The sequence below is a fragment of the Neomonachus schauinslandi genome, chromosome 10, assembly GCF_002201575.2.
Source record: "Neomonachus schauinslandi chromosome 10, ASM220157v2, whole genome shotgun sequence".
Lineage (NCBI taxonomy): Eukaryota > Metazoa > Chordata > Mammalia > Carnivora > Phocidae > Neomonachus > Neomonachus schauinslandi.
The window spans coordinates 26,796,696-26,823,630 of NC_058412.1; the positions used below are offsets into that span (position 1 = coordinate 26,796,696).

A 26,935-nucleotide genomic window follows, 5' to 3' on the forward strand; every position below is an offset into this window, starting at 1 on the left:
GGTATGGTTCTGGAATTGTTGACAATTTCTTTCTGCCCAGACAGTAGACCTAGTCTGGCAATAGAATTGACTCAGATTCCCCCCTTTATTGATTTTATTTAAATTGGCCTTCCTCTGTTCCTGGGAGTAGAATTTATCTTTCTTTTAGAGACCAAGCAGTAGCAAATGTGATTAGGGAATGAAACTAGCTCTTGGAAAGAGTAAATTCATTTTATCTTTCTATTTCCCCACCATAAGCTTTCCCATCTAGTTGCCATAAGTTGGGGGAAGGGTTTGATTTCAGCTGTGGTTCAGCACTTAGATGTGAGCCCAGATGCTCAGGACTTAGGGTCAGAAAGAGAGGCTCAGAGTGGGAGTGGTAGACTTGGGTCCTTGATTGAAGGAGGGAAGAGTGAGACCCCACGTCATCGGTGGGGAATAGGAGATTGCTAATTTGGGGTATGGTCCTGGGTTCATTGTTAAACGTAATCTGTAAAATGATACAATAGTTTCCATAAAGGTCTAGCTTGAAATCTTCTCTTCATCAAAAATACTTGATGCCTTTCAGGTACTGGATTCTCAAGTTTCCTGCAGAGTTTAATTTGGACCTTGGTTTGATCCGTATGACTGAAGAGTTCCGGGAAGTAGCTAGTCAACTAGGGTATGAAAAGCACATCAGCCTCATCGACATATCCAGCATGTAAGAGTGGCACACGTTTCTTTCGACATGATGAGCCCACTGTTTGGGGGAGAGAGTAGTGATGGCCCTGTTGGTGAACTCAGTTACTAGGAACTCAGCACTAATGAGACTAGCGTTTTATATCTACTAGGTAACTTTGCACAGAGAAAACTATTTAATGACCCTAAGAATGGTTATACCATCTTGCAAAGATAAGCTCTTGTGTCCTGGGCATTCATACTCTAGTCCTTTTTCCTAGGATACTTCTTCAAGAATCTTGATCAACAGTGCATGATCCAGGAATCACCAGGGATGTTGTTAAAAATAGAGATTATTCAGGTTCATTCCTGGTAAATTAGAATCTCTGGCAGTGAGGTCAGATCTCTCTATATCACGAGCTTTTCAGATAATCCGTATGTTGCTGTGGTGTGAGAACCAACTTCGGGTGGCTTTCATGTGCCTTAAATCACCATCCTATATACTGATAATCTGCCAAATTTATAGACCTAACCCTGACCTCTCCCCTATGATCCCAACCTTACCGGTCATAAGAAAGAGCAAGTAAGAGATTCTTGATGGATCAGTGCAAACCCACCCTGTCTGGAAAAACAACTCACAATTTCTGTTCTATTGGCAGTGGGTCAGTGGTTTTCTCTTCAGATATGAAGGACAGGGTGTGTATTTTGCACAAGCTTCTGGAAGCAGGCCAAGAGTTACAGAGTCAGTAGGTTAATAACTTCCATTGAATGAAATGGCCTTTCAGCACATTGACCAGACTCACTGTTTCTTTTATAGTCCTTCCTATGACTGGATGAGAAGAGTCACACAGAGGAAAAAAGTATCCAAGAAGGGAAAAGCCTGTCTGCTGTTTGACCATCTGGAGCCCATCGAATTGGCTGAGCACCTCACTTTTCTGGAGCATAAATCTTTTAGAAGGATCTCAGTAAGAAACTGACGTATATTCTTCCAAGGATAACAACCACCATGCCAACTTTCCCAAGAGCTGCGTTTTCATACCCTGAAGTGTTGGCAGCCTTTGTCATTGTGCTCTATTGGAAAAGTGCCCTGAATTCACAGGAACAATCCCTTTTAACCAAAGATAAATATTATCCTGTCTTTATTTTATGGCTTAGGAGCTATATATCTGTCGCTATTTTCAATGTCTCCTTTCATAGGATTAAAGCATGATTTTCTAAATACTCAGTGGAGATTTAACCATTCAAGGTTTACGGAGCTCCACTGACTTCTCCCAAGTGACCATGTTTTGCTAGGCCCTTCATTTGAGGGACAAAATCTTTATTTAGGTTGGGATTTGTATAAATGCTTAATTATGGGTGTAGGTTGAAAATAAGAATTGTAGGCTTTGATGAGAATCTCATATTAGGTTGTTTCTTTCCCAGGAACGGAGATCCTGAATTAAACTTGTCTTTCCTACTCTGTCGTGATAGCGTTTCTTCTCCACCCCCTTTCTCTTGCTCCTGACTATGGTCTCATGTCTCTTCCTAGCCACCTACTCACTATCCACTTGTTAGGATAATATTTCTGCAATGGCTCATAATCAGCCTTTGTCTTACCAAGCTCTGGGGCAGTCATTCTTCCTCCTTCTTTTCCAAGATGCCAGGGAATTAAATATATTATTACTTGCAAAGAAGAACATGAAGTTAGAAGTATGGATTTCTGAAAGACAGATTCTTTTCAATAAATAATCCTATTGGAGAGGGCCTTCATGGTTCTCTACCAACAGGCCATGAAAAGGAACCCCCTGCACTGTTTATATGATGGAAAGCTCATATGTATTTGATGAAATCCATGCTGACTTCCTGAGAAGGTGTCTGTTTTGCTAAGGAGCTACCTTACTTCAACTACTGTTTCTTTTTTTTTTCTTGAAAAAACTTTACAAAATTATTCTGACTTGAAATCATTATATTCATATTCATTTCCTTTTCTTTAATGTATGCCATTGTATCTCAAACTTGCCTGACCATTGGAATCACCAGTAGTGACTGAAAAATGGAGATTCTTAGATTCTTCCTCTGGAGAGATTGATCCCGTTAGGTCTCAAGTGTTCCCAGAAACCAATAGGTTAAAACACAAATGCCCCAGGTGGATCTTACGATCCAGCAAATTTGGGACTCACTGGAATGTGACTTCGAATCTTGTCCCTCCCCACCCCACCCCTGACACTGTGATGTGTAAGTGTGTGTCTGTGTATGGGGGAGTGAAACACAGCAAAACAATATATTAAGGGTACCTGTATATTCAAATGTGTAAGATGCCATTATAAATGTGAAATGAAAGAAATCATTATGTTGTTATGAAACAGTATTTCACATCTTCCATGCAACATTCTAATTTCTGATTTTGCAAAGACTCCATTTTAATTCAGAGTCTCTGAATCTTCCTTTACTAGTTCACTGATTACCAAAGCTATGTCATCCATGGCTGCCTGGAGAATAACCCAACCTTGGAGAGATCTATTGCTTTATTTAATGGAATCTCTAAGTGGGTCCAGTTGATGGTTCTTAGCAAACCAACCCCCCAGCAAAGGGCAGAAGTCATTACAAAGTTTATCAATGTTGCCAAGGTATGTATGTCTGGGAGTTAGATGGGGGTTCTTTTTTTTTTTTTTTTTTTTTTTAGGATTTTATTTATTTATTTGTCAGAGAGAGGTAGGAGGGAAACACAAGTAGGGGGCAGCTGCAGAAAGAGGGAGAAGCAGGCTCCCCGCTGAGCAAGGAGCCCAATTCAGAACTTGATCCCAGGACCGCAGGATCATGACCTGAGGCGAAGGCAGATGCTTAACCGACTGAGCCACCAAGGCGTCCCTTAGACAGGGTTCTTAAAGGAATCTAGATGGTCCTTCACTCTAGGGAAAAGTTGTTGAAGAAATTTGGGGTTCACAATATAGAGGACAATTAAAGTATTCATAATATCTAGTGAACAACTCATACTGCTATCATGCAAGAAGACTGCTTTTAATCGGCAATACTTAGAAGCATTTATGATAACTGTTTTTTTTGTAAAATGATTAGTATGTTTTTCTGGTGGATTGCATTTGTGCTTCATTTTAAATTGATAATGTTTTTCTTAGATCCTTGTTATTGAAATTGTGCATGCATTCACCTGTAATCCAGAAAGACCAGAATAATTGAAAAATTGTTGCGAAGTATTGATGTTAACATTTTTGTATTGCAGAAGCTCCTCCAGCTCAAAAATTTTAACACTCTAATGGCAGTGGTGGGAGGCCTTAGTCATAGCTCCATTTCACGCCTCAAGGAGACCCATTCTCATCTTTCTTCAGAAGTTACAAAGGTACAGTGGATTAGATCCTAGTCCCAAGTGAAAAAGTCATCTGTAAATTGTTCAGGGATAGGATGCTTCTAACAAATGTCACTCACAGGGGGAAAGTGTTCTTCTTAGGAAATTATTGGCTACACATGGAGAATTCAGTAGGAAGGGAGTAGGCACACTGCCTGGAAAACCAGACTGGAAGTGGTGGCAAGTGTCCCAATAGGAAGGACTTGAATACAATTAACGTATTGCAGGTGTGAGTACTCTACAAGTCTGCATTTGGTCCTTGCTATGTGATACGCTCTGTGACACACACAGGGGGTGCAAGACAAATAAGACAAATCATTCCTACCCTGCCCTCCTCAAAGGAAGTCATTGAACACCTGCTCTCTTCAAAGCACTGTGTTTGGCACAGTGAAAGAGACAAAGGAAGAGGGAGATGTAGACCTTGTCCAGAAATCCCTCAGATTTATAGGTGAGTTTTCAGGAACAAAAATATATTTTTTTAAAAAACAACGATCATTTCCCAAACTGAGCTTTTTCTGCCATATCTGTTTCCAGACCATAATAATAACAGTTTTCCTTATTGAGTGAAAAAGAACATTTCATCCTTATGAAAAGAGTTCCTTATAAGCATGGAGTTTGCTGTATCAGTAAGGATACTTTTCAGCTATCAGTTGAAAAAAATCTGGAAATTGCTGAAACAGCAAGGGAATGGGCCATCTCACATACCTGTAAGTCCAGAGGCAGGGCCAGATCCAAGCATGGTCTTATCAGAGCTCTTGGCTCAGTAGCTCTGTCTTCCTTGGAGGATCAGGTTTTTGTTTGTTTCATTAGACTGGCTTCCTTCCTGATTGGACCATCTGCAGCAGCAGGAAAATGATGCTCTCTTGTTTTGTTTTTGTTTTTTTTCTTTAAGATTTTATTTATTTGTCAGAGAGAGAGAGAGAAAGAAAGAACACAAGCAGGGGGAGCAGCAGGCAGAGGGAGAAGCAGGCTCCCTGCTGAGCAAGGAGCCTGATGCGGGGCTCGATCCCAGGACCCCGGGATCATGACCTGAGCTGGAGGCAGACATTTAAGGGACTGAGCTACCCAGGCACCCCATAAATGATGCTCTCTTGCTCATGAAAATTGGAGATAGGGAAAAAAATCTCTTCAGCCCTGCCCTCATGGAACGAAAGACCTTCTTTTTAGGCAGATTCGCCCACCTCAAGTCACATGCTCACCACTGGGCCAATAACAGTTGCTAGAGGAATATAATGTACTGATTGGCTTAGGTCTGTGTTCCTGAACCAATCACAAACTAAAGGGATAGAATTATGATGATGGTAAATCAGAACCCATCCTTGGACCTGGGAATGGAGGCAGCTCCATCTGAGTCACATGGTATGCTTGGAGAAAGTATAGCGCCCTCGAAATTGAGGTCTGGTTGCTGTTAGGCAACTAAAAATAAACAGAAGGATATAAGCCAAGATGCACAGCTGCCCGACCTAAAACACTCATTCTAAGTGTAACGGGGCTCGTTATCTAAGTGTCTTATTTTCCTTTAGTTTTGTACTGAATTTCGAGTAAAGAGCAAAACACATTTTACATGTTGTGAAGAGTAAGAATTCAGTAGGGGCTCTTAGAGGCTTGGAACCACCAGTGTATCTTCGAAAATTATTTGAACTCTTTCTTACAGAAAAGGAAACTGAGGCCCTTCAAAATGAAGTTGCTTGCTCAAGGTTGTGCTTCTAGTTAGTAGCAGAGTCCCAGACCATAGCTATCTCACACCTCAGTGTGGCTTTTCCTACCCCATCCCATCCCAGATTAACCTTCAAGTAATACCATGAAGGCAACTTTCTTAGAACAACTAGGACACTATGTTAAAAAAAAAAAAAGAAGAAGAAGATAATAGGAAGGGAAAAATGAAGGGGGGGAAATCGGAGGGGTTGACGAACCATGAGAGACGATGGACTCTGAAAAACAAACTGAGGGTTCTAGAGGGGAGGGGGTGGGGGGATGGGTTAGCCCGGTGATGGGTATTAAAGAGGGCACGTTCTGCATGGAGCACTGGGTGTTATACGCAAACAACGAATCATGGAACACTACATCAAAAACTAATGATGTAATGTATGGTGATTAACATAACATAATAAAATTTAAAAAAATAAAATAAAGGCAAAATAAAAAAAAAATTTAAAAAAAGAACAACTAGGACACTGTAATATACTACATACTATATTTTAATAGGATACATGCTTATATTTGTGGACTGTAATATTTCCGTGAATTGCAAAATACTTACGGCTGTTTGAAGCTATTTTACATCCCGAGAGCGCTAGCAGGCAGGAAGAGGTGCAGGCGGTTTCTGCTCAGCAGGAGACTAGAACAGGCTGCCCCACTCGTAGCCAGGCCCAGTACATTTTTCTAATTTTCTTTTTCCAGGTTAATATTTCCCTGCATCAGTGTTGGTGCAATCGATACCTCTCTCAGTGGCTGAGGAATGTCCTAGCCGTCCAGGGCAGGGCCTGGGGGTGGGCGGAAAGGAAGACTGAAACCTCTGCTTTTCCATCTGTTCTCAGAACTGGCATGAAATGACAGAGTTGGTCTCCTCCAGCGGTAATTACTGCTGCTACCGCAGGGCCTTTGCTGACTGTGAGGGCTTCAAGATCCCCATCCTCGGCGTGCACTTGAAAGACTTGATAGCGGTCCATGTCATTTTCCCAGACTGGACGGAGGACAACAAAGTGAACATTGTAAAAATGCACCAGCTCTCCGTGACCCTCAGCGAACTGGTGTCCCTGCAGAATGCCTCCCACCACTTAGAACCCAACATGGATCTGATCAACCTACTCACGGTGAGTTCAAGGGACCGGGGTTTGTGCTAAGGGCCCTTGCGTGCCTCCCTGCACGGGGGGTGCAGGAACATCCGGGACAGGCATTCACCAGGTTGTGTGCAGGGCCAGCAGACCGGGAGAGATCTGCAGGGGTGGGTGAGGGGAGAGGAGCCCAGCCCTATAAGCAGCATGAATTGAGACTATAATCTTGGGGCCAAGAAATTTTCCGTTGTCTGGAGGAGCCTAATCAGCACCCCTACAGCTCCACATCCAGAGCTCTTAGAGAGGCCCTCCAGCTCTCAGCCCCTCCCTCTCCCTCATCACACCTGTCTAGTTCATCACCTCCCTCTACATGGCCTCCTCTCGTCTGCTTCCCTTTGCCCTCCCTGCGCAACTGTAGCTGGAATCTGGGGTAATGTCAGGACCTCCTCTGTCATCTCCCTGCCCCCATGGCCAATCTCCCCAAAGCCGCCTGGCATTCGAGGCCCTTCCAGACTCATTGTCTATCTAGACTGTTTTGTCATCACCTGATCCCACATCACACTTGCCTTTGAGGAACGTTGGACTTTCCACTGTGAACCGTGGCCTTCTGCTTCCTGGCCTTTGCCCTTTCTTGGAAAATCCCTTCCCCTACCCACCCCTGTGACTAGCTCACATTCAAAAGCCTCTGTCTTTCTGGAGCATTCTCTGTTCCTCTCCAGAGCAGTAACACATCTGTCACATGTGTGGCTTTTGCTGTTTATACTTTCTTAACCATAGGAGGTATCACTTTGTAATAGATTTTTTTTTCCTGTTTACCTGACTTACACATCCCATAGCCCCAGCACCTCTCATGGTACCTGGCATATTTAGGAGCTCAACAGATGAATTGAACGCTGTATTTCGGAACGAAGTGGGTCAGACAGAAGACATTCATCTAGCATTCATATTTTTTTGTCATTTGTGGCTGGTCTCCAGGTGCTAGGGCTTTTAGACCCAACAGGTGTAGAGAAGAAAACCTTCCCCATTGGCGGCTGCTTTGTTTGCGGGGGAGGAGGCATAACCAAATTCTTTCACCCTTGTTTAACAAATGGAGAAGCAACTTCCCAGTTTGGATTTATAACACTGAAGCATCTGACACTTGGCTGCAATATTCAGTTGACTATTTTCCTTTAATGGCCATGGAAAATGAAAACAATAACACTTCTGAAGCTCTGAGAGCGTGAATCCCCTAGGACTGCTACCCTGGAGTGAGAGTGTTGGTTCCTAGACCTTTTCACAAACTATTCCTAGAGCACATAATTGTTTACCAAAAAACAGAACCCCTGAAATGTATGTAGTAATGGAAGCCGCACCATGATATAAAGTGGAAGTGGCCAACACCCAGAAACATGAATCTCTTGGGGCTGAGTTTGTATGATAAACAGTAAACACACAGACATTCTCTATTAGGGGGAAAAAAACCCCTCACAATAAACCAGGCACCTGCATTTATTAATCATTTGCCATGTAAATCTGTTTCCATGAATAAGTGACCAGAGTTGCAGCCCCCATCAGACTGCAAACCCACAGGCCCAGGTGATGTCTGCAGAGCGGCCTGAGTTCCCCACGTCTGTGTGTAGGCTGTCCTTACCATGTGGAGGAGAGCGTCGCAGAGCAGGTGCCCATGCTCAGGCATTTTCTCATCCACACAAAAGATAGGGTTGGAGGAGGGGAATGGATTTTGAGTCATGAATGCAGCAAGCACCATAATGACAGATATTTAGAAGGTATCAAAAGATTTTGAATGAAATTTTTTGGGTGCCAATGGAAAATTTGAACTCTAGAAATAAAGATTAAGCATTTTTTTTTTTTTTTTTTTTTGCTGGGAAGGAAAGAAAAAAGGAAGAGGATGCCAGTCTCTCTCTCTCTCTCTCTCTCTCTCTCTCTCTCATATTAAAGGAGAATATAGAAGCCACCAAACACCATATTTAGGAAGAGCAATGTTATCTAGTGTACTGCAGTGACCAGAATCCTAGGTGGGAGATCTAGCTTTTAGCTCTATGTGTGCAGTTACTTAGTTTTGTCTCCTTGCTAACTGGACTTGACTCTGGACTTTTCATAAAGGGTTTTGTGCTCATTTGTGAGATCTCTTCCAGCTCTAAACTTCTGTGATTCTAAATATAAGGACTGGTGGAACCTTGAGAATAAGGAAGTTCGTGTCAGTCTGATTCTGTGGTTCCAGCCCAGTGGCTCCTCAGGATAGCACAGCCCCACACATGAGCATCGATCAGCAAGCCAGTTTCTATTTACAGCCAACATCCCCCCTTCCTCCCCACAACCAAGCAGAAGGTTCAGGGCACGGGAATATACGTTCATTCTTCCTGGCCACAGGCAGATGAATCTCTTCAGTGCAGATAGAGGAGACTCCCATCAGGTGTTCACTGGAGCCCAGTGGGCATTTCATGAAGCACATATGTGTTGGGATTAGAACCATTTGATTGACAGAAGCTGCCCAAATGCATGTGAAGGCATACATAAGTGCAGGTTCGTTTGAAGGGACCATTCTTTTGCCGCAAGACTCTAGGTCAGGTTTTTGCCCAAAGTGATTGTTTGCTTCTAAATATGGCCCCAGGCGAGGAAGCCAATTCACAATCGAGAGCCCTGGAAGATAGAAAATAAGAACTCTTAAATGAATCCACAACTACTGAATGTCTGCTCCGTGCTGTGAGCTGCATAGCAATGTTTGAACTTTCTGTAATAATTGGTTGCCTTTTCACAACACTTCCCTGTGCTTTTCCTTGGTTCTCACAGACACTCTCAGAGCTAGCCTCTGCAGGCCAGAGCCTGTAAATTCACCCCTGCCCCTTTGTGTTTTACAAAGGAAGAAACAGATTTCTAAAGGACAAAAGGCTTGCAAATGGGGAACTTCTGAATCCCACTGTGGAGGGGTGGGGGCACTCCCTCCCCCACCCCAGTGATGGACATTTACTCCATAATATAGGAACATTGCTAATATTTATTTTATTTTGCATCTATAATAATTAAATAATCTCTCCATCCCTCTTCATGGGTATCTAAAGAAGGAGTTAATTATAGAACCAAATCTATGAGTCAGGGACTCTGATGCCATTTTTATCATTGTAAACTTACCCCCTGAATAGCACTGGGCACATGAAGGAAGGAGGACCCCAGCACTAAACTGTTGGGATTTGGATTGTTCCCCTTTTCAGGGAAGATCTAGAGAAGGCATTTTCCCTTGTGCTCCTACCCAATCCTGGAACCGGAAGTTTTAAAAGCTGATGCTTCTTGCTTCATGGTATATGAAATCATCTGATTCTTTTCATAGTATTTTTAGATCTATCAGTTACTTTTACCATTCTGAGTATATGCAAATAACTGGAAAGCCCCCTGTATTTTTACAGTTTCAAAAAGAAAAAAAGAAGAAGAAGAATTGCAAAAATGGTGAATGGCGATAGTTTGATGACCAAGTGTGTTTTATTTTACAATTCTCCAGTCAAGGCAATGTGGTCTGAATGTACAGGGTAAATCCACAACCATCTTTGCTGATAGGCTTGGATGTAAATGCAGCAAACTGTAACAGTGACTCAGGACATTTTTCAAAAACAGTCAGACTCAAAATATGTGAGACACAAGCAAGCATTCCTGAAATTCCATTGACAAGCTGCCTATAATTATAAAATAGAGGTGTATAGGAAGTACAACAGGTTACTCTACGCAGGGCCATAAAACACAGAGGCGATGAGAGAATGCACCTAGGTAGGATTGTGGCTGGGAAAGCAAAGAGCTGGCAGGAGTAACCCAGGGGCAGCTTTGCATTCGTTGATGCATGCAGTGGTATTTGACTGGGAGCCAAACCCTGCAGTGCCCATCTCTATGGCCCGCTAAACAAACCCTGCTGGTTACACGTTAACTTAATCTTCACGGCAGTCCAAGGAGGGACCTATTATTTATGCCTCCCATTTTATAGACTGGGAGACTGAGACCCAAGAAGGTTAATGACTTGCCCAGGTTCACAACAGTGCTAACAGAGAGCAAACATTTGGAGAAGATATTTCCATCATAGCACCCGATATCTGTCCATGTGATGTATGAAAATACTCAAGGATGTTCTGTGTCTTTTGAAAGAGCATCTCCCCTACATAGTATGTGGTTATTGGGATTTCTGGTCAGATGTTCTAGCACGCTTGTCATCCCTTCTCCAGCAGATGCCAGTGCCAATCACTAGAGGCCTAATCAGGAGGACAGGAACATGCTCATCAAAGTCCAGAATAACTCCTGATAACAAGGAATTGTTACTTGATTTTCTTTCTGTTTATGTAGTGTTCACAATGCAAGGCAGCAAGCTGTGGCTGGGATTACAGAGGCAGAAAAGACGGATGCGCTGCCTGCTTTCTTGAGGCTTAGAAGCCAGTAGAGTTTTCCATTGTGGAATTTACAAAATGGCGGGCAACTGCCCATGGCAGATGGGTTTTATTTGGCCCACATGGAATCATAAAATTTTTTAATTAGTTGCCAGTATTTAATAATGGAGATATTTCATATAAAACTCCAGATTTCTGGCTTCTTTTGACAAAAGAGAAGATATGGCACTTGTCAGGCTGACGACAACTTGCCTTGGCTGAGCAGTGGTTGTCTCCCATTCACCAGGAACCACAACTCTCCCTATTGCTTCCCTAACCCAGAGATCCATGTCAGATTCTACTTATCACAAATTTTTTTGTTGTTGAGCTCAGAGAGCAGGGCCCCAAGGTAATTACATCTGCAAAGACGTTTTTTGCAAAAAAGACATCGTTATACCAATGTTTCTATCAAAAGAGTTCTTTCATGCATCCCATTGCGTTCTTTTATATAATGGGCTGGCCCTTAGAGGCATTGGTTTGTGATATGGGGATGGTTCCTCTCCTGCAAAAAGGCGGAGCCCCTGGAGGTAGGAGTGACCTCTCTTTAGGGGAAGGTGGATACAGTGTCCATTCTTTGTGAGCAGGATTTTCAAGATCTGAAATGATGCTGGGGCAATTTTATAATAAAGTCAATTTTATTATGTTTAGAAAAAAATCTCTAGGTGACAAAGTCTAGGTAAAGCAATATATGACCCAATGTATGAAATCCTTAATTTAAATGTATTTAGTAGCTAGAATAGTGACTAGAATGGTCCTCAGCACATATTAGATGATCAATAAATCTTTGCTGAATGGATGAATAATTCAAAAATGACATCTATTAATACCAACTTTTTAAAAATGAGAACAAAAAGATAAATCCTTGAAAGATGTCCTTTGCCTCTGAGTTTTCTCCCACTTCTCCTCGTTCTTCTCCCTCACTCCACACCTATACACATTAAGTCTTTATTTTTAGACCAAATATTTTTTTTTTAAAGATTTTATTTATTTGATAGAGAGAGACACAGCGAGAGAGGGAACACAAGCAGGGGGAGTGGGAGAGGGAGAAGCAGGCCTCCCGTGGAGCAGGGAGCCCGATGTGGGACTCGATCCCGGGACCCCAGGATCTTGACCTGAGCCGAAGGCAGACGCTTAACGACTGAGCCACCCAGGTGCCCTAGACCAAATATGTTAAATGTTTCCTGCCTAAGTGGTCAAAGAAAGAACAGGGCACCTGGTAACATTCACTTCTGATGAAATGATGTGATTCATCAGGTATCTTAACATTGAAGAGTGGGGGTGGGACTCATCCAGGCTTATTTGTAGTCTCATGACTTCTATTTTAAGTGAATGGGACCATGCATTTTAGGTTTTACTGATTTTATCCATACTTTTCAATCTTGGTCTATGTTGGTATCCTTCCTGCCCTGATCTTTCCCTCTTTCTTTGCCCAAGTCCTCCGAGTTAGGTCCTAGTTCACAGGTTCCTCTGTGATTCCGTCTTGATCATTTCTGTCTTCGGTGACCCCCACACATAATAATAATATCAGTAGTAACAGCTGCAACACCAAATAACCTTTCTTGACATTTCACTGTGTACCAGGGCCCCTGTGTAGCACTTCACATGAAGTATTCCATTTGATCCTGATCAAAATGCAATTCAGTAGGGACTTTTATGATAATTTCCACTTTACAGATGTGGAAACTGAGCATCAGAGAAGATATAACTGGCTCAAGGTGACAAGGCTAAGCAGTGGCAGGCTCAGCACTTGAACTCAGGCCCTTTGGACTCCAGAACCTCTCCCTCTGCTGTATACACCACCCCTGAACAATCCCTACCTCATTGAGAGTGTTGCCTTTTATTGATGTAAATACATCTGATGTAACTCATAGGATGCTGATGGCCATACTAGGTTTCCCTGTTTCTTTTTAAAAGTTCATGTTCTACCTCTACATATTATCTTTCTAATGCTCTTCATGCTGTCAAATTATTAGACATTGAGCTAACACATTGAGTTTGAAAAATATTTCAGCCATGTAAATAAATAAGTAAATGTGATCCAACATCATCGTTTATCCCTTCTAATTTGTTGTAGCTTTCTCTGGACCTCTACCACACAGAAGACGATATTTACAAACTGTCACTGGTGCTGGAGCCTAGAAATTCTAAATCGGTAGGTGGTGTTTTCTCTAAGGATCAGTGGCAAACACCGTTGTTCGTCATTTATCGTACATGCCTGTTACAGTGAGGCTTTGTGATCTGAAGATTGAAGAATTTTAAAAATCTGTATTATTCCATTTTGCCCATGGAACGGCTGAGCCCTGACAGTTTAAGGATTATTTCTTCATATCAGAGGCTAATAAAGAAGAACGTTATTCCCAATTACTCTGTTTTATTGTTTATCTTCTATGTGTTGTGTCCCGTCTGAGAACTTGTGTACCTATGGGGCATCCTCCCAACAAAAGAAGAACTCATCTTAATGTTAAAGAGCGTTTAGAGTCTTCAATATAAAATCTCATTTAGCATAAAATTAAGCTTAATAAATTTTGAAGACCCTGATCATAATTCACAAATTTCCCTGCTAATGACCGACTCAGCTCAGAATTTCAGTATCACATTGGATCATGTCTCAATTAATGGCTGACTCTTAGGAAAGAAACATTCTACGCTGAGATTGAGGAAATTGCATTACTGACAGTACACTGGTCATTAGTTTTAGTGAGTGGACTGTTTCTTAGATATGTTTTGTGCTAGTAAGAAAATACCTGGGCAAATTTGAAATTTACAGTGAGGATGTGGTTTGCATGTTGAAGGAAAAACTGTCTGTGTTGGCTTCTTAGAGTCATATCCTGAGATCAGGATTCTGATAAAGACCTCATGCCTTACCTCCTTACCGGTTGAATTCTGTGGCATGTTGCCAGAGACATGGACCTTAAGTGTGACCCTCTATTCTGATTCTGAAGCATCAGCCCGAAAGAGGCAGAATGACTGTGACGTGCTGGGAGAGTACGCACTTGAGTCTGAGTCCGTTGACCTGGTAGCATCTGTTCTTACGATCTTGAGTATGGTGTTTCCATCAGCACGTTCACCTCCCCACCAGTCCCCAGAGGCCCATCTCCTGGGGACACTGAAGAACAGACCCATGTGGGGAGATACAGGCCAAGGGAGGAATGAGGGCTAGACTCTGCAAAGTTACCATGCCTAAGAGCTGGAGAGAAAAGCGAAGTTATTAGAAAAAAAGGAATTCATGAGCTCTTCTCTCACTCCTTAGCTTTGGTGTGAAGAAGCTGATTGCAGGGTGGCAAGCTGTTCCATGTGCACATGGCATTTCCACCACCTTGCACCTCCCTCTTCCTGTAACCGGGCACCTTAATTGCTACCGGTTGGTTGTTGGGCACCTGGTGGGGCATCATTATCTCATTAACTCTTAAGGAAATGGAGTCTGGTGAGGACAGGCGTCTCACACGGAGCACACAGCCAGTATGTGGGAGAACTGAGAGGTGGGTCAGGCCTGTCTGTCTTCAATGCCTGTGCTTTTTCTACCTCGGGACGCTGCCCTTCATTTTCCCGCCACCCCTTGTATCAGGAACATGGTAGGAATGACCATGTTAGCACACTTGCCTGAGTGGTGCTCTTTAGATTTGTTTAAGTTTATTTTCAGGATAAATTTTTGCCAATTGTTGGAGACATTTCCATCCAACATAGTCTTTTTTATCTTTTATAAAAGCAGAAGCTTTCAAAGTGCCTTCCAACGGCTAAAATCCTCTGAATCTATGAAAATGCAGTTCCCCAATCCCTTTCCATCTGTCATCCTGTTTTGTGCTCTGGTTTGACATATGCTGACGCTAGAGAACAAGTATTATCAGGATGATAGTACTGAGAGCGTGTAACTCAGTGTGCTTACGGTTGGTGCTGGTGGACCTCACATAATCCCACTGTGAACCTTTGCTCTGCACAGCGTACACTTCGTGTCTCACTAATTCTTTATGTTTTACTTTGTGTCTCAGTTTTTTCAGACTACCTCTAGGTCAAAAGAAATACCTCACAATTCCATTTTTAGGATAGTTAGGTCCAAACAATATATATCAATGTTCTAATGATGTAGAACCCACTTGAAAAAATAATACATGTCAAAATAAAAATAATATTTTAATTTCATTCTTAAATAACCACAATTACTTACTAATGGATGTGTGTGCCTATTGGGCATGGAACAATTTATGTCTTGGAATCAGATTGAATACTGCCACCTTTTTTCTTGTTCCACATTGATTTTTTGCTTTGGAAAGAGATGATAGCATTGAAAGAAATGTAGCAGGACCTAATGGGGGAACTGTGAACTATTTCAAGCTGGTAGTTCACGTGGTGTCTGACAAATATGGAGTACTGCTGTATTTCCCTTGGAAGTTTGAAATATCTTTTGGTACCCCTATGAGTCCACTGCTGTATTACGGATGGGGCATCTTGTTATATAGTTTGGGAACCATGGGTTTATCCTTCATCAGATGAACAAAATGAAAAGCTTGATAGAAAGAGCCATGATGTGTATGATGTGTGTGTGAATGAGTCTAAGTTTTGGTGATCATATCCAGACAGCAGGTAGTTTTTGGTCCTGCTGTCTCACCCACCGCACAACATTGTGAGGGGCTTAAATGCAGTACAGTTACTCCTCAATTCCTCTTGCAAACATGTTTATCCCCAATTCAGTATCAAATAAAACCTGCCAATACAAGTTTGCATGCATGCACCAGCAAAGATATTTATATTATTTGAGGGTCCCAGGGAGAGGAATAAAGTGCACAGCACTCTTGGCTGGTCTCCTGATAGGATTGTGTTTTTCCCTTGTGTTGTGTGAATATGTTGTGTGTTATCATCACTGTCTTCTCCACATTATTTAGTGAAAATGTCTTGCAAGAACATGGAAAAACATATAGAGAAAGCAAATTCACTGAAGAGGCTAGAAAGACCTAATTAGCCAACCAGAAGGGATTAAGGATTTTTTTTTTTAATTTAATTTATTTATTTGACAGAGAGAGAGACAGTGAGAGAGGGAACACAAGCAGGGGGAGTGGGAGAGGGAGAAGCAGGCTTCCCACAGGGCTCGATCCCAGGGCCCCGGGATCATGACCTGAGCCAAAGGCAGACGCTTAACGACCGAGCCACCCAGGCGCCCGGGATTAAGGATAATGAGAGAGATGGCAGCTTGAGGACATAAACTTGACAATTCTCGTGGGCCCATTTACTGCACACATCTAATTTTTCACCAACACCAAGTATTAAAGACTTAGACAACTGGTGTTTTATATATTTTATATTATACAAAAATCTGTATGGAGTATTATGTAGGCTTAAGGATGTTTTAGTCATATTTGGGGAACTTGGATAGAATATTTGGGTGGGCTGGGAGAGCAATATCTTTTTTTCCATTTAAAATAATGGAATTGAGGCTACTGCTAAACAAAATACACTATCCACAGGTGTATTTAGTCACAGATTAGATTCCATTGGCAAAGATGTTTGTTTTCAGAACATTTAAGTGCTACGTATATGTAAGTTTTTACTAGTACTATTAATATATAGAATGTATATGTCTTTTTAGTGTCCCCTAATTGCTCAAGGTCTCAGATAAAGTTGAAAAATGTCTTTCCTCGGGCGCCTGGGTGGCTCGGTCGTTAAGCGTCTGCCTTCGGCTCAGGTCATGATCCCAGGATCCTGGGATCGAGTCCCACATCGGGCTCCCTGCTCGGCAGGAAGTCTGCTTCTCCCTCCCCCACTCCCCCTGCTTGTGTTCCCTCTCTCGCTGTGTCTCTCTCTGTCAAATAAATAAATAAAATCTTTAAAAAAAAAAAAAAAGAAAAGAAAAATGTCTTTTCTCTGTCAGCAGCCTACCTCCCCTACGACGCCCACCAAGCCCGTGGTGCCCCTGGAGTGGGCTTCAGGAGTGGTGCCGAAGCCAGATCCCACAGTCATCAACAAGCACATAAGGAAATTAGTTGAGGTAAGTGGTTGAGAGAGTGGAGATTGAGCACTAGAAGGCCCTTTTCTCTTTCCAGAATATTCTGTCATTGCCCAAGAATCAGCTGAAGTCAATGAAAACAGCCCTCTAGCAGGTAGGAGCAATTTAGCAGACACTTAGCTCTACTTGGCATTGGCCTCTAGGGGAGAGTATCCCGGAAAGGCCCTCTTTTCCCTTCTTGTCATTCTGTTCTCATTTGCCCAAATACCCTCAGCTACTTCCAACTCTTTCGGTAGCATTTGACGCCTCCACTATTGCCCCTGCAACTTGAGGGACTATTTGGGGATTAGAATCTACTCCTGAGAAACCTACATGGGTCACAATAAAATGCCCAATAAATTGATTGCATGAGGGTAGGAAAAGATCCTGTAGGTGCACAGTTTCTCTTGCTGTATATATTGGGGTCTGTGACACAACAGCACAACGCCATTTGGGTCAGAAACATCACTTAATGATGGGAAAGTCTCTATCAGAAGTTTCCACATAGAAAGAAGAATAGAGGGGAGCCTGGGTGGCTCAGTCTGTTAAGTGTCTGCCTTTGGCTCAGGTCATGATTCTGGGGTCCTGGGATGGAGCCCCTCCACCCCACCTCCCAAGTTGGACTCCCTGCTCAGCAGGGAGTCTGCTTCTCCCTTTCCCTCTGCCCCTCCCCCCACCCCGATCATGTGCGCTCTCTCTCAAAATAAATAAATAAAATCTTTAAAAATAATAAAAAGAAGAGTAGAAGTGCCAATGTGCAGAAAATGGAAACATACCTGGCAGTAAAAACTATGACCCCTGATTAAACATCTGCTTTAATGGGTGGGTATGATGCAATAGGATCGTGTCTTTGGGATAAAATGAACATTTTGCTGGGGATGGATGGTTAAAGAAAAAGAAAGAATGTTCTACATCTTGGATCATCCAGGGAACTATAGTGCATTGGAAGAAAAGTTCTGTGGAGCATGTGAGGCAGCAAGGAAAGGTCAGAAAGGATGAAGGAAGGCATTGAGAAGCATAAGGTCCAGTGGAGACCATGTGCTGATGTTGTGGTCACAAACCCAACTTGGAGCCAAGGAAGGGGGATGGGATCCAGGCAGGAAAGAGTTGCAGCTCAGGAAGGTCTGGAGCCAGGAAACGAAAGACAGAATGATTCTCTCCCACTCTTTTCTCTGAATGCTCATTCCATTATCTGCTGAAAGACTTTCTTTGCTCCATTTGGGGAGTCTGTTTTGCCCTCTCCCCCGTCCTCTCTCTCTCCCTCTCTCCTCCCTTATGCCATCTCTCTTATTTTCTCTCCAATTCCAATTTCATGGGGGAAGGTTGGCCCAGTTTGGATAAATTGCCTACTTTTGGCTCAATCAAATGAAAGACTGGGTTTTATTATGAAATTTGCATACTAAATTTTATTCTACAAAAAGATTGTACTTTCAACATAAATACGGATTTTAGGCTATAAATAGTAGGCACTCTATAATGGTCAATTTTAAGCAATTTTGATTGTAGATAAATATTGATATTGGGACTTGCAAAAAAAAGGTAGTGCTTTATGATTTTGCACAATTCAGTTATCTATAGATAAACTTACAATGGGTGCTAAACAGTTATATTTTTAATTAAGCAATTTGTTCATTTATGTCTTGGTCATCTCCCAAAACACTTCTGAAGCAGTTTGCTACATAGGGCAATACGAATAAAGTAGAATAGACAGAAACCATAGGAAAAAGGGAGAAAGACTCGTTATAATCTTGCATACATGTGTTTCCGGGGAGAACTTAACAAACCTTTTTGAAAATCGGATTTAGCAGAGGGCAATGGAAGACTCCTTTTATTTTTCTCTGATTATAAAGAGAGTCAGAATCATTGTAAATATGCAAACTTTTCATAAAATAGAATCCAAGTTTTACTTTTAGGTCGTGGGAATTCTGCTCTCTAGGGATAAACACTGATAATTTGTAAATTATCTTGTATGACTTTATTCCCCCCCCCCCCATAAACACACTCACACCCACGTATGCCTCTGAGTAACATTGTTCAACTATTTTCCTAGAACAGATTCCCCTAAGTGGAACTGCTGGGTCAGAGAGTAAGCAGACTATTCTCCAGAAAGACTGTGGCTATTGACTTCATCAAGTAATATGAGAATGCCTGTTTTCTCATACCCTACGAAATTACCAATTATCTTAATGTTTTCCTATCTGAGAGGTTAAAAAAAGTTTTCTTTGCATTTCTATAATTATTAGCAGAATTGAGCATTTTCCATGAATATACTGGCCATTTGTATTTTTACTTTGGTGATCTCCCGTTTTCCTTTTATGTCTTTGCTCTCATGTATATTGCAAACAATCTTCAATGTCATTTATCTTTGAATTTGTTAGCTGGGCTTTTTCGATTCAGATATTTTGCATTTTATGTAATAAAATGTTTTCATTTATAGCTGCTGACTTTGATGTCATGGTAAGAAAGGCCTTTCCTGGGCGCCTGGGTGGCTCAGTTGGTTAAGCGACTGCCTTCGGCTCAGGTCATGATCCTGGAGTCCCTGGATCGAGTCCCACATCGGGCTCCCTGCTCGGCAGGGAGTCTGCTTCTCCCTCTCCCACTCCCCCTGCTTGTGTTCCCTCTCTCGCTGTGTCTTTCTCTGTCAAATAAATAAATAAAATCTTAAAAAAAAAAAAAAAAAGAAAGGCCTTTCCTACTCAAAGATCACAAAATATAAAATATATTTTTATCTATTTACCTTTCATACTTTTGTAGCTTTATTTTTTACATTAAAATATTTAATGTATCTAGAATTTAGTTTAGGGGCAACTGATTTTGTAAGATTATTAGCCATTACCTCAACAGTAATTATTGGATAATTTTTAATTTCCCTATGGATTTGAAAACATACTTTTTGAGATTCTAAATTCCTGAATATACATAGATCTATTTCCAGACTCTGCTATCTGTAGTAAGTTATGGTACCATGTTGTTTTGATTAATGTAGCTTTGTAGATTATTTGATTTCTGATAGGACACATTCTCCCTCATTACTTCTCATCTTAACAATTTTAGGCTATTCTTAACATGTTCACTTCTATTTGAACTTTAGAATCAATTTGTTCATTTAAAAAAAAATTCTCACTGGAATTCTGACTGGAATTACATTAAAAGTATACTTGAAGTTTTTGGATAATTTAACATTTTAAAGCTTCATTTTCTATCAGCATGGTATTGGCATTTGTGAATTCACCAAGCTTAACTCTTACTAAAACTGAAGTTTCAGTTTAGACCTCACTTTCTCCAGGAAACCTTTTAAAATCTCCCTCCTGTCTCCCCTCCCCTCATGGCACCCTGTTTTTATCCTCAGCATTGCACTTATCTTCTTATACCATAAAGGCTTCTTGATTTCATTATCTCCCACTGGATTCTAAGCTCCTCGATAGAATAATATGCTAGTTATCACTGCTTTCCCAGTAAGTTGAGAGCCTGACTCATAAATATTTATTCCATAAATATTTGTCTTTCCTTTGCAGTCTGTGTTTAGAAACTATGACCATGACCATGATGGGTACATCTCCCAAGAGGACTTTGAAAGTATAGCTGCCAATTTTCCCTTTTTGGATTCCTTCTGTGTGCTGGACAAAGATCAGTAAGTTTTAATTTTGTTATATTTTAATGCAACTGTTCTGAGCAGAAAATTAGTGTCAGAGGAGAACAGGGATACCTTTAATGTACATCCTGACAGCTTTAATCCCAGCGTGTTGATGAGACACGTCTGATGTTTTGCTGATTTTTTTCTTGGTGTCCACAAACATGACTGGTTGGATGAAATCACAGGGCAGACTGCACCATCAGTGTTGAGTGTGATGCCCATTTGCAAATGAGCCTGAGTCTCCATTTCCCATGTTACTTCTGCTTAGCTATTTCATCAACCCCCAAGCCTCCATCAAAAAGAGTAGGGGAGAAATATAGTTACACCTAGGCTGGTAGAGTCCTCAGCATCAGTGGACCTAAGGGCAAGACTAAAACTCACCAAGTAAGTAAAATTATTTTAAGTTACTTACAGTCTTCAGAAAAGCAGGTGATATCTACAGATAGCCAAGAAGTGTCCTCGCTTTGTTTCTCTCTTTGCTAGCTCAAAGGTTGTTTTGATAAATGAAGTAAAAATATATTTCTCTTTAGCTTCAAATGATTCCTGGAAAATTATATGACTTTAGAGGCTAAGATCCAGCTCATTAGAAAACAATGATAAAATATATACATATTGCGGAGAAACACTGGCATTAGTAATCTGACTGCTTAATTTTTAATTCTGTGAGATTAGTTCCTAGTTTAAAAATCATCTGTAATGAGGTGTTAGATTTTATATTGGTGAAATGTCCAAACTATATCACCTTAGAATTCTTTAATATTTTTGTTGGTGTGAGAATTTTTAAAAAATTAAATCTGTAAGTAATTCAATACACCAAGGAAAGCCTTGATATTTTATCATAACATCTTAAAACCTTAATTCATCTTCATTGTATATCTCGAACAAAGAATACTTTTTAAAATAAATTAAATTATTAGAAACATAAACTTCTTTTACAAAATAAAATTTAAGTTTCCTGCTAATTACCCATTTCCCTTAGTTTGTTTCTGTCCGTGACATGTAGGTAGGACATGAACTTAAAATCACTTCCTATTCTTCGTTTCTTTTTTCTGCTGGTTCTTTAGATGGACCTGACACTGTTCCAGAAAAGATATATAATTACATTTTTTTCTAAAAATGAAGGTTTGAAATATTCATAGCTTACATGATTTTTGTCAAAGAAGCTGAGATATGTTGATTTTGAGAGGCGAGTAAAACATCCAGGAGGAGATTCTAGCAAGCTGTAGATATGGTACCAAGATTCAGGAGAACAGTTTTGGAGATATTGATTGCTAGGTCTTCAGCCCAGCCGTGCAAGCTGAAGTCCCGGGCGTGAGAGCAAATTCTGTTGGGAAAGTTGAGAGCAACATGAGCTTAGGGCCTGAGGACTGCAGCTTGGGGACCCTTCCTCCCACATGCAGATGAAAGGGAGACATGGATCCTGCAGGAGAGCCAGAGAAGGAGGAGCATGGGAGGCAGGAGAGAAACGGGGCTGTGTGGAATCACAGGGGTACGTGGAGGAGAGAGTGTCAAAAAGGAAAAACCCTGTCTGCATGTCAGATGCAGCCAGGCGGTCAACAACGTCAAGTAGTGAGCAAAGGGGGTGCCTGGGTGGGTCAGGCGGTTAAGTGTCTTCCTTCAGCCCAGGTCATGATCTCAGGCCCTGGGGTCGTTCCCCATGTCAGGCTCCCTGCTCAGTGGGGAGCCTGCTTCTCCCTCTCCCTCTGCCTCTCCCCCTGCTTGTGCTCTCTCTCTCTCTTTTCTGTCAAATAAATAAAATCTTTTTTAAAAAGTGGGAAAAGGCCACTGAGGACATCATTGTGACAGTTTCAACAGAACGGTAGGGTTAGAAGCCTGTTTATATGGAGGGAAGAGTAATTGAAGGAAATGGGGGAAAAAACCCCTCTAATTAATATTCTTTTTGAAAACTTTGGGAGTAAGAAAAGGAAGAGAGAAAAGACAGGTGCCAGGGATGGAAGCAAGATTGAGGAAAGACATTTTCCAGGCGGGGAAGTTGCGAGCGTATCTTTACACAGAGGAAGGAGCGGGTGAAGAGACTGCGCAGAACCTGGAAGGAGCTGTGTCCTGGGAGACTGCAGAGTAGGGGATGGGAGCATGACTTCCTCAGAGACAGGAGGACCCAAGAGAGGACAGATGAGATACAAGGAATTCTGAATTGGCACAGAAGGGTGTGGTCTCCAGCACAGGCCGATGTGGAGAGAGGGCAGTATGAAGATCACCTACTTCATGTGGATTTGATCTTCTTGATAAACAAGAGGTCTGGATATGTGCTGGTGGGTGCAACCAGAGGTTCTGTGTGAAGAAGATCTGGAAGAATCGCTCTAGGAAATGGTCTATAAGCCAGTAAGACATGAATAAAAGATTACCAATGGCAGTGGCCTGGATGACATCAGGCTGAATGAATTTGAGAATGGCGGGCCCAGTTATTACAGTTTTTTGCCTTTCTCTAGCAGCCTAATTCTTGCACACCCTATTGCTAGGGATGCGCTAGAAAGGAGATTTCCTTCTAGAAGCTACCATTTGGTAATGAAGGAGACTTTCTGTGCTACGGAGCACAGGATACACATACGTATCTTCTCCATACTAAGAGCCTTTGGCACTAAATGCTGTCCTTCAAGGTCCTCTCCTTTCAGAAAGAGCAGAGAAGTAAACACTCCCCACCTGCTTTTGGCCACAAAGGTTTGGGGAGTTGGGTGATCACAGTGTGTCAGCCACTTAGCAACATGGTCTTCAAAGATCCCTCCCTTTTCTGATTCTCTTCACAGGGATGGCCTTATTAGTAAAGATGAAATGATGGCTTACTTCCTGCGAGCTAAGTCCCAGTTACACTGTAAAATGGGACCGGGATTTGTCCATAATTTTCAGGAGATGACCTATCTCAAGCCAACCTTCTGCGAACACTGTGCAGGATTTGTAAGTCTGTTTTCCATTGTTTTCTCTTGTGTGTAATTTGTGCCTCATTCTGAGAAGGTAGGAAAATGATACACCAACGGAGTCCATTGTCTGCTTTAGGTCAGAAGTAAAATATGATGGCTCCCTGAAATTAAAAACTAAGTTGAAAAGCAAAAACAGGGCGCCTGGGTGGCTCAGTTGGTTAAGCGAGTGCCTTCGGCTCAGGTCATGATCCTGGAGTCCCAAGATGGAGTCCCGCATCGGGCTCCCTTCAACAGGGAGTCTGCTTCTCCCTCTGACCCTCCCCCTCTCATGTGCTCTCTCTCTCATTCTCTCTCTCAAATAAATAAAATCTTAAAAAAAAAAAAGCAAAAGCAAACTCTGCAGGTTTCACTATGTTCTTTCTAGGAATGTAGGGCTGGTGACAGGAAAGGATAGTGAGGCTTGTTAACTCAAGAGAGCAGTTTGTCTGTTAATCCCTGCCAAGGAAAGTTCGGCCCAAGGAGCCTTGGCATTCATGGCTAATACTCATAGCAGGTGCAATTAAGGGGATTATTTATCTTAGCCAGTTCCTCCCAGTTCTTGCTTCATGTGATGTCAGTCACTAGAAATCCATCATGGCATGGCTCAATGATTCATAATTCGAAAGGAAAAAAAATCTTTTCGGAGGGAAGATAGTTATAATAATAAATAACATTTATTTGGCACTTGACAGTAATGAAGTACTTCCATACACGTTAATGTAATTAATCCTCATAACTAGCTCATGAGGCGAATATTTTATTCTCCCCATTTGCCTATCAGGACAGAGAGGTTCAGAGGGCATAAGTTTCCCGGGACCCTACAGCCCATAATTACCAGAGCCAAGGCTCAAACGCAGGTGTTCTGACCCTAATCCCGTGCTCTACGTACACCACTGCACAGACTGGAGATTGTACACTTCAGTTCCCCACATTGGATAATTCTCTGGCAACTAAGGGCAGCGTTGGTCCTGATACTGAACAAAGACTCATGCGCCCTGCAAGTCTAGTTGTTACCCAGGGTGTAGAAGATGAAAATGTGGTCCTCTAGGGGAGGCTGGCCCGGCAGCCCGCATGACTGCCACTCCTCTGTCCAGAGGCCAGAACTCAGTTGTGTTAGCTTCATTCAGCCATCGTGTTCCCCTGGAGACCCATTTGAATTCACAGCTGCTATCACAACTGCCAAAATAACAGTTTTCCCATCCCATGCTTGAAGGACTGGCTTTGAGGGGCCCAAGGACAGGAGTTTGTGTTCAAGCACATACTCCCCTGAGAATGGGTGAATAAGAGGCAGTAGTTACCTCAAAGATGGCCCCAGGTGGTCACTGCAGTGGATGTGATCAAGGGGCAAGGCCAGCCCACCCAGCTGTCCTCGCCCACCCCAGAGAAGGAGAGATTCTTCTTCTGTCAGGTTCACCACTGGGATTTCATCACCTGACCACTTTATCATACAACAAATATGTCTCCTTTTTCATATTTCTTTCCTCTGATGGGAAATCTTGGTTGTATCTACACCGAAAAATGCTGAAGTAGGATAGGGCCGTGTACAACTCTTCTGCAGAGCGGGGCCCAGTGAATCTGTTAGGCCATGGCTTAGCTCCACCGAAAGTCAGGTTGAGACATCTGCCCTTTGGTATGGTGTGAGAGTTGGCGGGCTCTTATCAAATCTCAAGGTCTTATCTGTGCTCTCTAGTCCTTCTGGGTATCTTTCCCTTCTGTGGAGGCATGGGTTCTGTAGAAGCAACAAGGTGGTCTTTCTCAGGAGCTTCCACACTTCCCTTCCTGACTCATCAGAGCAAGTTTGCTGGTGCTAGGTTCTTGATGCATCTGTGATAAGGTATAAAGCTCTGGACTTGAGTCTGGAACCCTGACTTTGAATCTCAGTTCTGCCCTTATTAAATTTATGTCCTTGAGCAAATTATTGATCATCTTTGAGTCTCTGTTTTCCTATCTGTAAAAGAGAGTTAATTAGCACTCCCAGTCCAGTGCTCCTTACACCATAGTCCGTCCAAATCCTAAAGCAACCTGAGGTCTCAAATCAAAGGACTGTGGGAAATATTCCTACACACTCATCTCCATGAGGTCACGGTCTCCTGTCTGTGGCTGGCACGCTGACCCAGAGCCCCTTCCTGCCTTGTGTCATCTCCTAGTTATTAAGGAGCGTTAGCAAGCAGTGCCCTGAGTTTCCCTCCTGCTAGAACTCAAAGTTCCTGCAGCTTTGCTAATAATGTGCCATATCTGGATATTAGAATGCTTCTTCTTAAATCTTGTCCTTTCTTGTCCTAGATCAGTGGCTTTTGCTCACACACAAAACACCCAGGAGCAGTGGCTTCCTGTCCTTCCCTCATGTGACACATCCTTCTTTCCCTGCTCACTAGCAACAAGACCTTGCCAAGTGACTTCACCTCTCGAGAGCCCAGTCTGTATATACATAGCATTGGATGAGTGAATACACATAAAAAGCTTAAAACTGTGCCTCTCACACAACCAAAGTTAATAAATGTTAGCTATCATTACTATGGGTATTACTATCACCAAGGTCTCTGTGAGGAAACAATTTCTTATCACTGCACAGTTTCCCAGATGTGGGACCTTGCAGATTATTTAATTCTCTGGATCGTCCCACTCACCTTTTATGGGAGAAAAGCAAACAATTATCTTGAAGGTCCCTGTATCTCTGACATGCTGGGATTACCCCAACCCCACTTCCCTTTTCTGCATAGACTGCCCCTCACCTCTTCTGGTCATCCAAGGTAACAAGCTTTGCTGCCAGTTAGTTGTCTTAATAATCCTTCCTTCCCAGGACACATTTACATCTTAATAATGTACTCCGGAGGACCCGCTAACTTTTAAGACTCAAAGGAATCACTTTCCACTGGTGGAATTTCCTTGTCAGAAAGAGGGTAAGGATCAGTCTTCCTGATGCCTCGAGTCACTTCACATTGGCAACTATTTATTCTTCTTGTAGGGAGGGTCATGAACAATGCCACACTCAGGGCATTGTTCCCCTATCATACATGTAAATGACACCCCCATCAGCCCCAGTAGGCCACCGGCCCTGTTTCTTTCAAAATCATTTTATTACAAAGATATCAGTCACCTAACCTAACCACTAAAAGGTTAAAAATGGGGGTTTTGCCAGCTTGAGCTAAGCCCACTGAATTCATCAATATTGTATGTTTCTGTGTCCCTGGGACCCGTGTGCAATGCTGAGAGTCATGGGGAAGAACACGGTGTGTCAGGGGGGTGAACACACTACCCACAG

The 26,935-nt window shown here is 42.2% G+C and overlaps 1 protein-coding gene across 3 annotated transcripts in view; it reads left to right on the forward strand.

Moving 5' to 3' along the window:
- Positions 1 to 26,935, forward strand: part of RASGRP3 (RAS guanyl releasing protein 3) — a 36,885-nt gene that overhangs the window by 2,457 nt on the left and 7,493 nt on the right. For 2 of the 3 annotated variants that reach the window (XM_044918750.1, XM_044918749.1), the window contains exons 4-12: positions 548 to 679; positions 1,454 to 1,601; positions 3,069 to 3,242; positions 3,854 to 3,970; positions 6,514 to 6,789; positions 13,225 to 13,302; positions 17,011 to 17,127; positions 20,640 to 20,755; positions 23,524 to 23,671. In XM_044918750.1, the coding sequence (XP_044774685.1) occupies positions 548 to 679; positions 1,454 to 1,601; positions 3,069 to 3,242; positions 3,854 to 3,970; positions 6,514 to 6,789; positions 13,225 to 13,302; positions 17,011 to 17,127; positions 20,640 to 20,755; positions 23,524 to 23,671 (1,306 nt within the window). The remainder of the gene's footprint in view (positions 1 to 547; positions 680 to 1,453; positions 1,602 to 3,068; positions 3,243 to 3,853; positions 3,971 to 6,513; positions 6,790 to 13,224; positions 13,303 to 17,010; positions 17,128 to 20,639; positions 20,756 to 23,523; positions 23,672 to 26,935) is intronic. The other variant, XM_021697508.2, reaches the window with a different exon arrangement.